This window comes from Copadichromis virginalis, linkage group LG11 (genome assembly GCF_057382275.1).
Source record: "Copadichromis virginalis isolate Kocher_CV1m ecotype Utaka linkage group LG11, C_Virginalis_male_GT1.1, whole genome shotgun sequence".
In the NCBI taxonomy this organism is placed as follows: domain Eukaryota; kingdom Metazoa; phylum Chordata; class Actinopteri; order Cichliformes; family Cichlidae; genus Copadichromis; species Copadichromis virginalis.
This window is the reverse complement of record NC_140628.1, coordinates 37,934,989-37,947,349: the sequence shown is the minus strand read 5'-3', so window position 1 is coordinate 37,947,349 and position 12,361 is coordinate 37,934,989. Positions and strand designations below refer to the sequence as shown.

At 42.2% G+C, this 12,361-nt stretch overlaps 1 protein-coding gene across 2 annotated transcripts in view; it reads right to left on the bottom strand.

Moving 5' to 3' along the window:
* LOC146699412 (lamin-A-like) overlaps positions 1-12,361 on the bottom strand; it is a 39,526-nt gene that overhangs the window by 24,440 nt on the left and 2,725 nt on the right. The window contains exons 2-3 of one of the 2 annotated variants that reach the window (XM_085472325.1): positions 8,970-9,184; positions 7,122-7,501 (exon numbers count right to left, since the gene is read on the bottom strand). In XM_085472325.1, the coding sequence (XP_085328451.1) occupies positions 7,122-7,456 (335 nt within the window). In that variant the 5' untranslated portion in view covers positions 7,457-7,501; positions 8,970-9,184. Of the gene's footprint in view, positions 1-7,121; positions 7,502-8,969; positions 9,810-12,361 lie in introns of those variants that run through there. The other variant, XM_085472324.1, reaches the window with a different exon arrangement.

Below are 12,361 nucleotides of genomic sequence, written 5' to 3'. Positions count from 1 at the left end.
TCAAACGACATGAGAAAAGATGTCGAGCAGTGAAATCTGCTGCGGGTGCTGGATGGTGGTCCGCTGCCCGCTTCTGGCCTTAATACAGCGGAAAACCTTTCGTATTTTTTTTGAAAAAAAGGTTTCTGGAGAGATGGATTTGAGAATTAAATGCATTTATATTCTTTTATATGACGAGTTAAAATGTCTGCTGTAACAAAAGGTCCACTGATGCAGTGATTACTGAAGCTCATGATGGAGATGGTTTGTAATGGCAGCTGCGATGGTGTAATGGTGATGCACTCAATTATGAATGAAGAGGTCAGACCTCGTGCTTCTCTCTTTGTGTCCAGACACATTCGAGAACTCCAAAATGGGTTTTTCCCGAAATTTAAATAGTGACATGAGCATCAAACCCTTTTAAAAAATAAAATAATCCTGCTCTAACCTAATAACAGCACATTAATGGCATTCATTATTAACTAGTCTCCATAATCAGTCTTTAAGAGGTTGGGAGGGGAATTTTGGGTCTTATTATAATTTTCAATTTTATCCTTTGTCTTTTGGTAAAAGCCCAGTTTTAAATTACTGCAAACAGAAATGTTTAAAGCATTTGATGGTTTTTGTTTTGGGGTTTTTTATATTACACTGCGCATTTTCAAACCTTTCAAACATTTTTCTTAGCTGAACATTTTAGAGATTGCAAGGAACATTGAGAAAATATATATAGAGAAAAATCAGCCGCAACATCCACATTTTTAATATTTAAATCATTTAAAGTAACGATAATAAAGAAAATATAGTAAAGATGAAAGAAATAAAAGAACTTTCTGTATTTTTGAAAGGATTTGTCATTTTTCTTAATTTTTATTTTGAGAATAAAGTCAAAAATGTTGAGAAAGGAAAACTGCTGTGTTCAACACATCACCGACTGGCTTCATTCTCTACTTGTTAATGAAAAATATGATTTAATGATGATTTTTTTTTATTAGGTTTGACTATAAAATCAAAATAAAACTTATTCTCCACATTTAATTCTTAGAATCAAATAAAAAAATACATCTTCCACCGCACGAGCCTCCTGACAGGCTCCTGCTCATTCAGCAAACCAATAGTTTAATGATGGTGTTTCAAGCAGACAACTAAAGAAATTAAAGGCCCTGAAAGGCTGAATGATCTGGAACAGATGCTCTTTTCCATTTTAGGAAGGAACTTTTCCAGCAAACATTTTATCTCAACAAAGCTGACAGGAGCAGCTTGAATGGATCCTCCTGTTACACATCATCACCCATTAATAGAGCGGATGTATAACACGTTACCTTAGCGACAGGTTTAGAATTTACCCCGAGATAAATATAGAAACTTTACTCACGCGAACTCAAGCTGTGACTAATATTAGACGGCTTCCTATGACGTCCGATACTTGAGCGGGCTCCCCCTTTCACTTCTCGTTTTCTCCTCACAGGAGAGAGTTTGGTCAGATATTGAAAAGCTTCTGTTTATCACACTGTTGTTGCTCAGGGTGCTGGCATGTACTGTGCAGCTATGTGACATGTTGCACAGGGGGAAACAACAGCGCCGGACTGCAGTAAATACAGCTTTGAATCTAAATGAAGCGTAACAAGGAAATTTAGTTTATCAGAAAATAAACAAACGCCTAAAACTGACCATAAACATAACAAATGTCTGAAACATGCGCAAGTCATAGTTCATAATACAGTAGGCAAATTGTAAAAGAAAGTATTCACAGTTGAGGAAATGGGATGTGTGATGTGATAAGTGCATTTCCTGCAGTGCAGTCTGATAGCCGTTCTGTCATAGTTGCGCTCAACATTGCACATCAGTCCATGAATGCAGTGTTAGTGCATCTGCTGCATCTTTGTATTGTACTGCCTTTCAGTCTGCAGCTGCTCCTAGACGTGCTCAGCCACGTCTGCTAAAGTATATTTAATTGATTTTTGTACCGTTTCAACAGACTGCAGAAGAAAAAAAGAAGTCTGAGCGCTTCATCAGTGTCTGCCACACCTTCACGCACATCGTTCAGACAGGTGGGGCAAACTCCTCCATGGAAAATCCCTGCTTTGTGTCTGATCCTGAAAAAGGACTTAGCTATTTACTTTCAAATGCTGCACTGGTGTCTGAGCAGCTCAAAGTTGAGTGTTTTAAAACGTCTGTTAAAAATGGTTATGCTGGCATAATGCTACAGCTACAATCACAACACTCAAGCCTGTGCATGCAGAGTCAGTGCATTTATTTATTATTTTTTCTAGTTTAATTTCTTTCCTCCACACTTGGATTTACTTTTCATTTCCATTTCACTCCACACTAAAACCAAAGGACACGCCCAGAGATCCTGTGTTAATGCTATTATGTTGGGACAATATTAGGTGGTGTTTCTTTAGTGTCGTGGCCGATGGGTGAATATAAACCTTACATCATTACAGTTGACAGTATTTAAAGTTGTTTCCATATAAACACTGAAAAACGGTTTTGTTGGCTGTAATAACTTCTCCTGCTCTTACAGCAATACAGGAGAAGAGCCTTCGTATTGTGGTGAGTAATCATTAGTAAATATGAGCTTTATATGAGGTTTCATTCACTTAAGTTTAAATCCACAGTACAAAATTCCCTCTTTGTGTTTTCCTGCAGCAGACCAAAGACCTGACGCTTCAACTTAACTCAGAGCCTTCTGCTGTTCAGTGTTAAAACACAATTCCAGTGTTTGTCTTGTCAGTTTCCACTTGAATGGCATTCTGAAGCAATCTTTTAATGGATAATCGAAGTTCAAGGGGATAATCGTGGATATCTAACCTCAGGGTCGATGACTGTATTTTGTTGCCCCTGTGAAACACTTTGTACTGTGGATTTTGAGAGGTCGTCTATAAATAAAGAGCTTATTATATAAATGCTTAGATTAGTGTAGTTTGCATAGCAGCACAAAGCTAAAATAAAACGTAATATGATGACCAATAATTCCTTTATCAGCCTGGTTAAGGATTAAAAATGACCCTGCAATAACACCCTCATACAAACAGCTAGACTTTAGACTCTACGTGAGACAACGCAGGCGCAGTGCTCCAAGTATTCAATGAAAAAGACCTTGACAGTAACGTGTCTCCTCTTTAGTGTAGCTTTGCCTGGTTTTCAAACCTGAGCCATTTCAAGTGGCTCCAGGCTTTAAGTTTAGACCTGTTTTAAAATTTCCCTCACACCTGCTTTTCACCACAATTTTAAATTATATATGAGAGAGGTTGTCGTTCTGACCCCTTGTTGCTTCGCTTCAGGGGATGAAAGCATGTGTCCCCTGCGGTTGTTCTGCATACAAAGGCGTGTGTGTGTCTGCCTTTGGGCTGAACAGGCGTGTCCTGTCAGCCGAACTGCACTGAAGGCTCCACCTGTTGCTGTGTCATGTTTGGCAGCAACAAGCAAGGACACCAGCGAAAAGTCAACACATTGTGAGACTTAACAGCCGCATGTTCGTTCTGCTGCTGCTGTCGCCGCCTGACGCTCAGCCCAGCAGCGTCACAGCAGCCCGTCGGTGTGTATTAATAAAGCCGACTTCCCGTCACAGAGAGTCCACTCAGCCCATTCCAGAGGCCTTGAAAAAAGGCTCTGAGTCACAACCCCGTCACACAGCCGAGCCAAGGCTCCCACTGCACCATGGAAACCAAACAGCAAACACGCCACTTAAAGTCTAGCAGATAAAGGCAGCTCAAGCCGGACTGAGTGACTCCAGCACACATGCATCAAAAGAATCTGCCTCCTTAGGAAAGTAAAACTGCTGTGGGAGCCGTGGTTGCTCCTGCAGGCAAGAAGCACCGTGATAAGGCAAAGACTGCTGAATGCAATATGTATTAAGCTGATGAGCTTAGGACCACTCAAAGAAAGGTAAGCCACACTAAAGACGCATTTCTCGCAGAGTTATGGATCTTATATTACCGCTGCTGTGGAGGTTAGCCGATTGATTTGTGTGCTTATTTTTCCTTTTAGCAGGATTTTTTAAAAACTTAAGAAGGGACTTGTGTGAAACGTTTCAACAGGACCCAGCCGAGACCTGATGTGCTCCCAAACTTTGGGAGTTTATATGGAACTGGATTCAGAAAAACTTGCATTTGTAGACATATTTCTACAAACATACATCAAATAAAAATAAGGGAAAAAAGGGAGACACACATCAGAAAATCATTGATGTAGATATTCTACTAGACTCAAGGACACCAGTCACGCATGGTGTGGAGGAAACTTTCAGCCTTGTTCTTGTTTCTCTTTGCAGTGAGCCGGCAGCTCAGGCCACACCCACAGTCACACTGTTTCATAGTTCAGATCAGTGTTGGTCAAGTTACTTGGAAAAAGTAATCCCGTTACTTTACTGATTACTTACTTTCAAAAGTAATTAGTTACTTTTTAAAAACATGATTTACAACCTGAATAGCTGATAAAGCGATAGATCTTTCAGCCCAATTCTACTTCTTCTGCATAATCCATCATACAAAATGTAATCAAGTTTAGCGGTTTTTCGCTGTAAAAAGAAGTTTTCTTCTCATGAAGTGAACAACGGACGCTAATGTTTTTGTCACTTTTTATGGACTCAAACTCAAAGTAAGGTCAGTACTTCCACGCTTTAAACACTGCAGCTCATACTCTCTCCCGCAATCGATATATGATCCATTGTTGATCTGCACACAGCTGTTGCTACGAACGTCGCACTCGCTTACGTCACTGTCATGAGACACTCTCGCAAAGAAAAAAAAAAAAACAAAACAACCCCCACGGCTTTAGTAACACAGTAATGCAACGTGCTTACAGGAAAGTAACAGTAATCCAATTACCATTTTTTACAATAGTAATCCCTTACTTTACTCGTTACTTGAAAAAAGTAATCGGATTACAGTAACACGTTACTGCCCATCTCTGGTTCAGATGCAATAAAACGTCAAGTCTTTGAAAAGGAAGCAATTAGCAACTAATCAGATCAAAGGAGTCATTAAATTTGTGGACACACACACACACACACACACACACACACACACACACGTGAAAACGCAGCTACTTTATTCCTGAAAAAATGATTTTGGTTTGAGGAACAATCAGGAAACAAAGTGCTGACTGTAAAGAATTAGAGTGCAGCGAGTCGGTATTTTGCATTTTCTCTTTCTCTAACATGAACTTTGCTGCCAACACATTCCTGGGCAGCACTGCTGGCCGAGTCTGATCTGCCGACAGACTCCCCCAACATCTGAAGACGCGCAGACATTCAGTAAGGCACCGAGTCGGAAATTTTGTGGACTCGGGCGACTTACAGGGGGAAAAAAATCTGCTCACAATCCTAATAGCTCCTCAGCTAGCTGAAGCTGTTAGAGCTGCTTGATAATGTGGCCTCGGCTCCAACACTCCTCCAATAACACCAGCCTGCATGCCAAGCTACACACAGGGTTTCCTCTAAATGTTGTTTTCAAATAATGAATGCAGCGTCAACCACCTACTGTAATGGAACCGTTTCCATTCCGCTTCCTAACCTCATTTAGATGTAGTGACGAATGCTGTAGCCTAGCTTGATTAGTATCTGGGAACAAGCAGCCATGGATACCGTTTGCTCAATGCATCACTGTAAATATGACACAATGCTAAATAATATACCAATATGTACAGAAAACTCTTCATTTTAGTACAGAGTTGTGTAAGTTTTGAAATAATGACTCCCTCTCATGTGCCTCACAGTGGTTTGGTTCATTGTCCACCATTCCTCCTGTGCTTTGAAAGTTTCAAATAAAGGATGAATGACAGACATGCGTGTTCTTCACTTCCACCACGCAACAGAATTTAACAAAACAAAAACAGTAAAATTAGACTGCATTTTCATTCAATTTCATGCTTCAGTACGAACTCAATTCACAAATGCCAAAACTCTAAAGTCTTTATGCACCTGTGCAAAGTAATCTCGCCGTGTGTAAAGCTGTGAGTCGACATTCTGTCACGGGGACAGTGATTCCAGCTCAGCAGAGCAGGCTGTGTTCAGCCTGTTTGCCTGGAGGTGTGTCCTTTCCTTCAACGGGGACTGAAGTGACATGACTGCACCTGAAAACTGACAAACTCAGGAATGACATTTACAACCCTGATGTTGGATCTGGCTGCACATCTCACACCGCATTCCACAGACGACAGGGTGTTGCACCTCCTCAGCTGTTCATGCAACACAGGGTGTGAATTCAAAGTATTGCAGCACAAAAGGTAAAATCACAGCAGCTGCATCCACACGTTCACATCACATTCACTGTAGTTTAACCAGCTGCTACGAGACACACCGACAGGGTTTGAAGACATATTTTAAAAGAAGACAAACCTGCGCTGGCTGACGCTCAGCAGTAACAACGCCAGGGAATCCTTAACGCGTCCCCATATAACAATCTGATTCATCGTTTTTTACAGCGCCACAAAGTAAAAATTGCTGACCTATAATCTGAAAAGCATCATTCTTATGCAGCAGGAGGAATACGAGAACATATCAAAGTTACTGTGGAATCACTTGGCAGAAAGTCAGGGAATTCCCCCACACAGATCCCACACAACGGCAGATAAACGTTACATCATCAGTGTGCTGCTGCTTGAAAGATTTATGGATCATTCCCAGTGGCTCTCCTGACTCTGAAGCAAAACTGCATCAGTGTTTGTTTTCATCTGTCCTCTGAAGAGAAATGACACATGCACAAAATCATCAGTGTGTGCTTCTGATATGTTAACTTATTTACACATGAAATCAGTTACAGTGTAGTTTACATCCACAATGTGATGTCAGTACAATAGCAACTGTTTGATAAATGGGTGTAGCTATCCCGACCAGCTGGTTTTTGAACATTTGTTTTGAAGGTTGCATTTTAGCATTTATTTTTGGTCCTTCTTGGATCTGACTAACAAGGACTCTGCATGCTCAGATGTTAGTAACAAAGTAGGCATTTATTCCCACAACAAGCGTGATGCTGTATCAAATAGGACTTAAAATCAGCGACTGGGAACATAAACAACAGGGAAAAAAGTGAGGGCATGTTCTCATAGACTTCTATACAACTGGACCAATTCTTGAAACCAGGGCAGTCGCCCCCTCCTGGCTATTAGGAAGAAAGTCCACGCCCATTTGCTCTTCTTACCTGGCTTTGAGCTCTTTGTGCTCCTCCTTGATCTTGCTGAGCTCCAGCTGCAGGCGTGCTCGCTCCTTGGCCACCTGGTCGAGAGTCTTGCGGGCATCCGCCAGCTCCGTCTCATAGGCCGTCTTGATGCCCGACAGATCACGGGTGACCGAGGACTCAGACTCGCTGATGCGCAACCGCAGCCCGGCGTTCTCCGACTCCAAGGAGCGCACCTTGTCGATGTACACGGCCAGCCGGTCGTTGAGGTTGGACAGCTCCTCCTTCTCCTGCAGCCTGGTGATGCGGGCCGGAGAGACGGCGCTGCGGCTGGTGCGTTTTTGGCTCGGGGTTTCCATGGTAATAATGGCTCAGCAAGAGACGCAGATGGGGTGAGTCACTGGCTGTGGGAGAGGAGGAAGACTTAATGAGAAGAGTATCAAGGTTGCCTTCCACAGAAACACACTGCACTGATTTAATGGCTGAATCACAAGTTAAACTTTAACTGAGGTGAAAGCGAAGAAAGGCTCCAGTCTTGCACCACAGTGATTCTTATCTGTCCGCCTCCAGTCCTCCGTCTGCTCACAGATTTGTTTTATTAACTCGTTTTGATTTTTTTGGGAAGCATATGCTAAAAAAGATAATGCTGAACTTATCACAGCTACCTTTTCACTTGTTTCCTGCTCCCTTTTACATTCATGTCGATATTTCCAAAACAAACTAACCCACTGTGATAACCTCACCGTCCGCTCTGCTTCAGCTACATTAAACTGCTGTAGGTGCTGTTAAACCACTTTACGCAGCTTGCTCAACACATTTCCCACAAAGACCAACCCACATACCTTTTGCAAGGCTGTAAACACTCTCATAATTACAGTGAAAATATGCAGTTGTAACCAGGGACACTAAAACAAGGCATTACCATGCTGCTCTGCCATCCACAGAGACTCTGGTAAAAAATGCTTTTATTTGTTTAGAGATCAGAATGTTCAGTGGTGATCATTTTGCCCACAGCCACTAGCAACAGCGCTCAATATAATTCCAAAGTGTTGACTCATAATCTAAACGATTGCTGCAGGATGCCCTGATATGGACAAGTATCCATCCTAATATGAGGAGTGTTACATCGAAACCTTAAAAGCTTCAGAGCTTACAGTTCACTGGAAAAGTATACAAAATGAATTAAAATAAAAATGCATGGAAGCAAGCCACACCCACACACAAATAAATACATACATATATAAGAGAATTTTACAAACGAAACACGCAAAGGGAGAAGCTCTACAAATCAAATTATGAGGCTTTGACGAAACTTCTCAACGAGACTTATCAGCACTGTTATCAGTAACTGTGGCCAAACAGGTGAGACTGAAAACTACTCTACTTGTCAGCAGTTGCTCCACTCACAGCCTAACAAGCCTGTCCCACCAAATGGCGGGAATGGGCTCTCCAGATTGGAGTGGGTGGACACACCAAACTCTTCCATCCATCCCCTCTCGCTCATTACCAAAAGTGCACGCGAGAACATGCACGTGGGTGGGATGCATGCACACGCCCACAGGAGCACACACTTACGAGTACTCTCTCTGGACTGACTTTGAATAAATGAAGCATCATTTCAGCTTCCAAAAGCAGCTCCTGAGCATTAACAGGTGCTGTCTGATGTTCAGCTCTTCAGCCACTGAAACGAGCTACAACTTTGACAAAGTTATGCCTCAGAAAAGGAAAATGAAAGCAGCTTTCAGCTGACTGAACGAGTTTAACCAGCTCAAAATGACAAGTATACTAGAAGCACAGACAGCAGCAGTGTCAGTGAGACATAAAGAAAAAGCCTCACAGGAGACAAACATGAGGAAACTCTCTGAAGCTTACCTTAGCTGTGTGAGAGCCTTTTGACTGCAGCCTGCTGAAGGGTGTAAAAGTGCGAGCACAGGATCTTTCTGGAAGTTTATCTGCTGGTTTCAGTGCCTCAGATGATCGCAGTCCCAGATCTGTTGAAGAATGCTGTCTGCTGGTGGGTGTGTGCTCCTTTGGCTCGTGCCCTGGACTGCTTTCGTAGCCGAAGCTCACTGCACATGTACCTACTGCTGAAGAGGGAGACGGGGCGGGAGCACAAGAGAGAAGAGGGTGGGGTAGCGAGGAGGAGTCAGGCTAGGACAGACTGTGTGTGTGTGCATGCAGAAAGCAGCTGCTGAGCTTTATCTCGCTCTGCACTGGCCCTATCTTTTCCTTTCTCTTTTCCCCTCACACTGAGCCCTCGCAGACACACTGACCTCAGCAGTTGGTGCAAGTGGTCTGTCAATAAAACGCTGCGACACTGATGATACCGAGCAGCTCCCAGGTGGGTGAAAGTGTGTGAATGTGCGGATTACACCCTGCTCCTCCCTGCTGATTTGAAGAACACATTCTTTCAAGCTGAAAGGCCAAAGACATGAATGAAGAATTCCAGTTCCATCAAGAAATCCTGCTGCAGAACGACGCAGAGGTGACCTTGAGCCCTTGTAACGCACCATAAACACAGGCAATGAAACTAATCCAGAGTACATGCATATGATTCATCACCTTTGTCCACAGTTCTCGTTTTACCCATGGCAGAAAAATAGCCTTTCAGCAAGGTTATCCAAAGGATTAAAGGAGGAAAACGTCCAGGGAATTCTCATATTATAACCCCAGATGATAAGAGAATAATTCCCAAAAGGCATCTTGACAAGCTAAAAGTCTGACACTCAATCCGGAGCTCATCTGGACTTATATTTGTTTCGGCGGGGTGGAGTTAATGGTACCACAGGTCCAATCAAGCTCTGATATTTTCTGTGTGTCTCTGTGGGTGCACACATCTTCTCACCATGGAAATAAACGTTTGTCCATTCATGTGTGCGTCTGTGTATGCGCATGTGGTTAGACGGGGGCAAGACAGCACCTCTGTTTTTGGGCATGGGGCAGGTCCAGTAGCTAAGGGAGTATCCCGGCTACAGCGCGGCCTTCCAGTGGAAAGCAGCCGTCAGAGTCTGAGTCACACGTCCCTGCTACAAACAGCTCACATTTTTAGCCCTTCTTTCCTTTAACCCTTTTTCTTTCTCTTTCTCTTCATCATCATCATCATCATCATGTCCACATTTCAAGTTTTTCAGCTCTCATGTTTCCATGGAAGTCACACAAAGATAGGAATGCATGGTTGGCAGCCCAGATAGCTTTTCAGTAAGACTCTTTTCTCAAGGGCACAAACAATAATAGCATTTCTCATTTAAAATGCCATCACATGGAAACATGATGACAGCAAAGCACCCCGAAGCAGAAAAAGGTCCTAACTGGAATTTCTTTTCACCATACCAGAACAAATCTGGAGATGGGTGACTGATAAGCACTTACAATTTCAAAATCTTACAAAATTCTCAGCTTGTTAATACTTGAAAACAAACCTAATGTTTTCTAAGTGAAAGTTCACATGTAGCAATTTCATCAACTTCTTTTCAGCGTCTATGAGCAAGTCAAAAATAACTGTGTAATGTGCTCCTTTGCACATGTGCAGGTACCAGCACTGGATCAGATTTAACCCCGTGTGTGTGTGTGAACAAGCCTCAAAACTCATTAATGGTACAGCGGACATTGTTAAATATCTTATTTATGGGGCTATGAGTTAATTTCTTAAGTAAATGTGGTGTCAGGACATTTAGGAGAATTTTTAATGTATGAAGAAAAAAAATACATGACTCACTTAGCAGTTAATTGTACTCACAGACCACCCTGAAGTCTGAGCCCCATCTCTGGTAATTTTAGCTTTTTATCTATTTCAGTTATGTCACAGTAATTAAGTGCCTCCATCTTACATATACAGTCTATGTAATACAAACAGATGACACTATTCTTTTATAAATGTGGTTTGGACAAACCATCATGTTTACGCCCAGTAAAGCACACCCAAAGCATTTAAGCCTTCATCCCCTCAGCCGCTGACTGGTGCACAGTTTGATTCCCAGATGCATTCATCAAGTCCAAAAACAGGAGCTAGCATGACAGACCGGGATGCAACTCAGCAGCCAAAACAAGTACAGAACAATATGTTATCAGTCAGCTTTCCCCCCCAGACTTTACTCACTCGCGCTCTCCTTTTCTACCCTCACCACATTCCATGCAGGCGCACACACAAAGACAGAAAGAAACCCACAAGGCATGCCGTCCCATTGTGCAATCCTGACATTATATTTCCCCATCCTGAGCTACTGACTTACTGCTCTGCTAGGAGAAAAGAGCAGCAATGAAGAAGAATTTGAACCAGAGAAAATCTGGCATGGGAACGAAAGGAAAGCTACTAGATTGTTTTCGTTCCTGTTCCTCCAACTGAGGAACGCATAAAACATGCACAGCAGTACACACTAATGCTTCCTGGGGTTTTTTTTAAATCGCACTACCTGCGGAGCACGTCTTGGATTGTGCACGTTTAAGATAATGAAAAATAACCACACATATTTTATATTGTTTGTTTTTTTAGCCAAAAATCCCTCACCCAGAAAATATCCTTGACTGTACGCTTCATTTTCATAACCTGGTTACATCATTTTGAAGCTGAAAGTTTGCATTTTCAGGGACATGTTTGCTACATTTTACAGCATTTTGATTGAAATACTTGAAAATTGTACAAAGCACCTGTGCTTGTAAAATTCTAGCATTTATTAGCACGTTAAGGCTAATTGGCAACTATACGCACCCACACAGTCTAGGATGCACCTCAGTAACTGAGCTTGCTGACTCGGCTGATGACGCTACATTTGTTTTTAAATGTGGTCAAACCACATTTGGACACATTAAAAAGAAAACAAAGACAAATTCTCACTCAGTGCTTTAAGGACCAGCATGTCACATCATCGTGTCCATCTTTTACATACAGTCTGACGTCATCTCTGCTGCTTAAGAGATCATTGTTCATCTTCCTATTTTTGCCTGAATCATTAACAGAAGACTGGTGCCTAATGTTTCTATCCAGCGTAGACGAGCCTGGAAATAGAATAATATTTATCTAAATTCATTTTTTCAAATCTTTTAAGGCAAAGCTGAACGTTAGTTTGACATTTTGTTTACAACTACAGTGCAACATCAGCGTCATGTCAAACAGTTGTTTCTTTATGAGCCTCTGTTTTGCTTAGCGTGCAAATTATCTGAAAGCCTTCAGTCTTATGTAAATTCGCCTCATGATTTTTCACAGTGTGCTGGAGATGTGAAAAAAATATTGCCGAGACGGGAAACACGATGCGCCATCTCTGATGAGG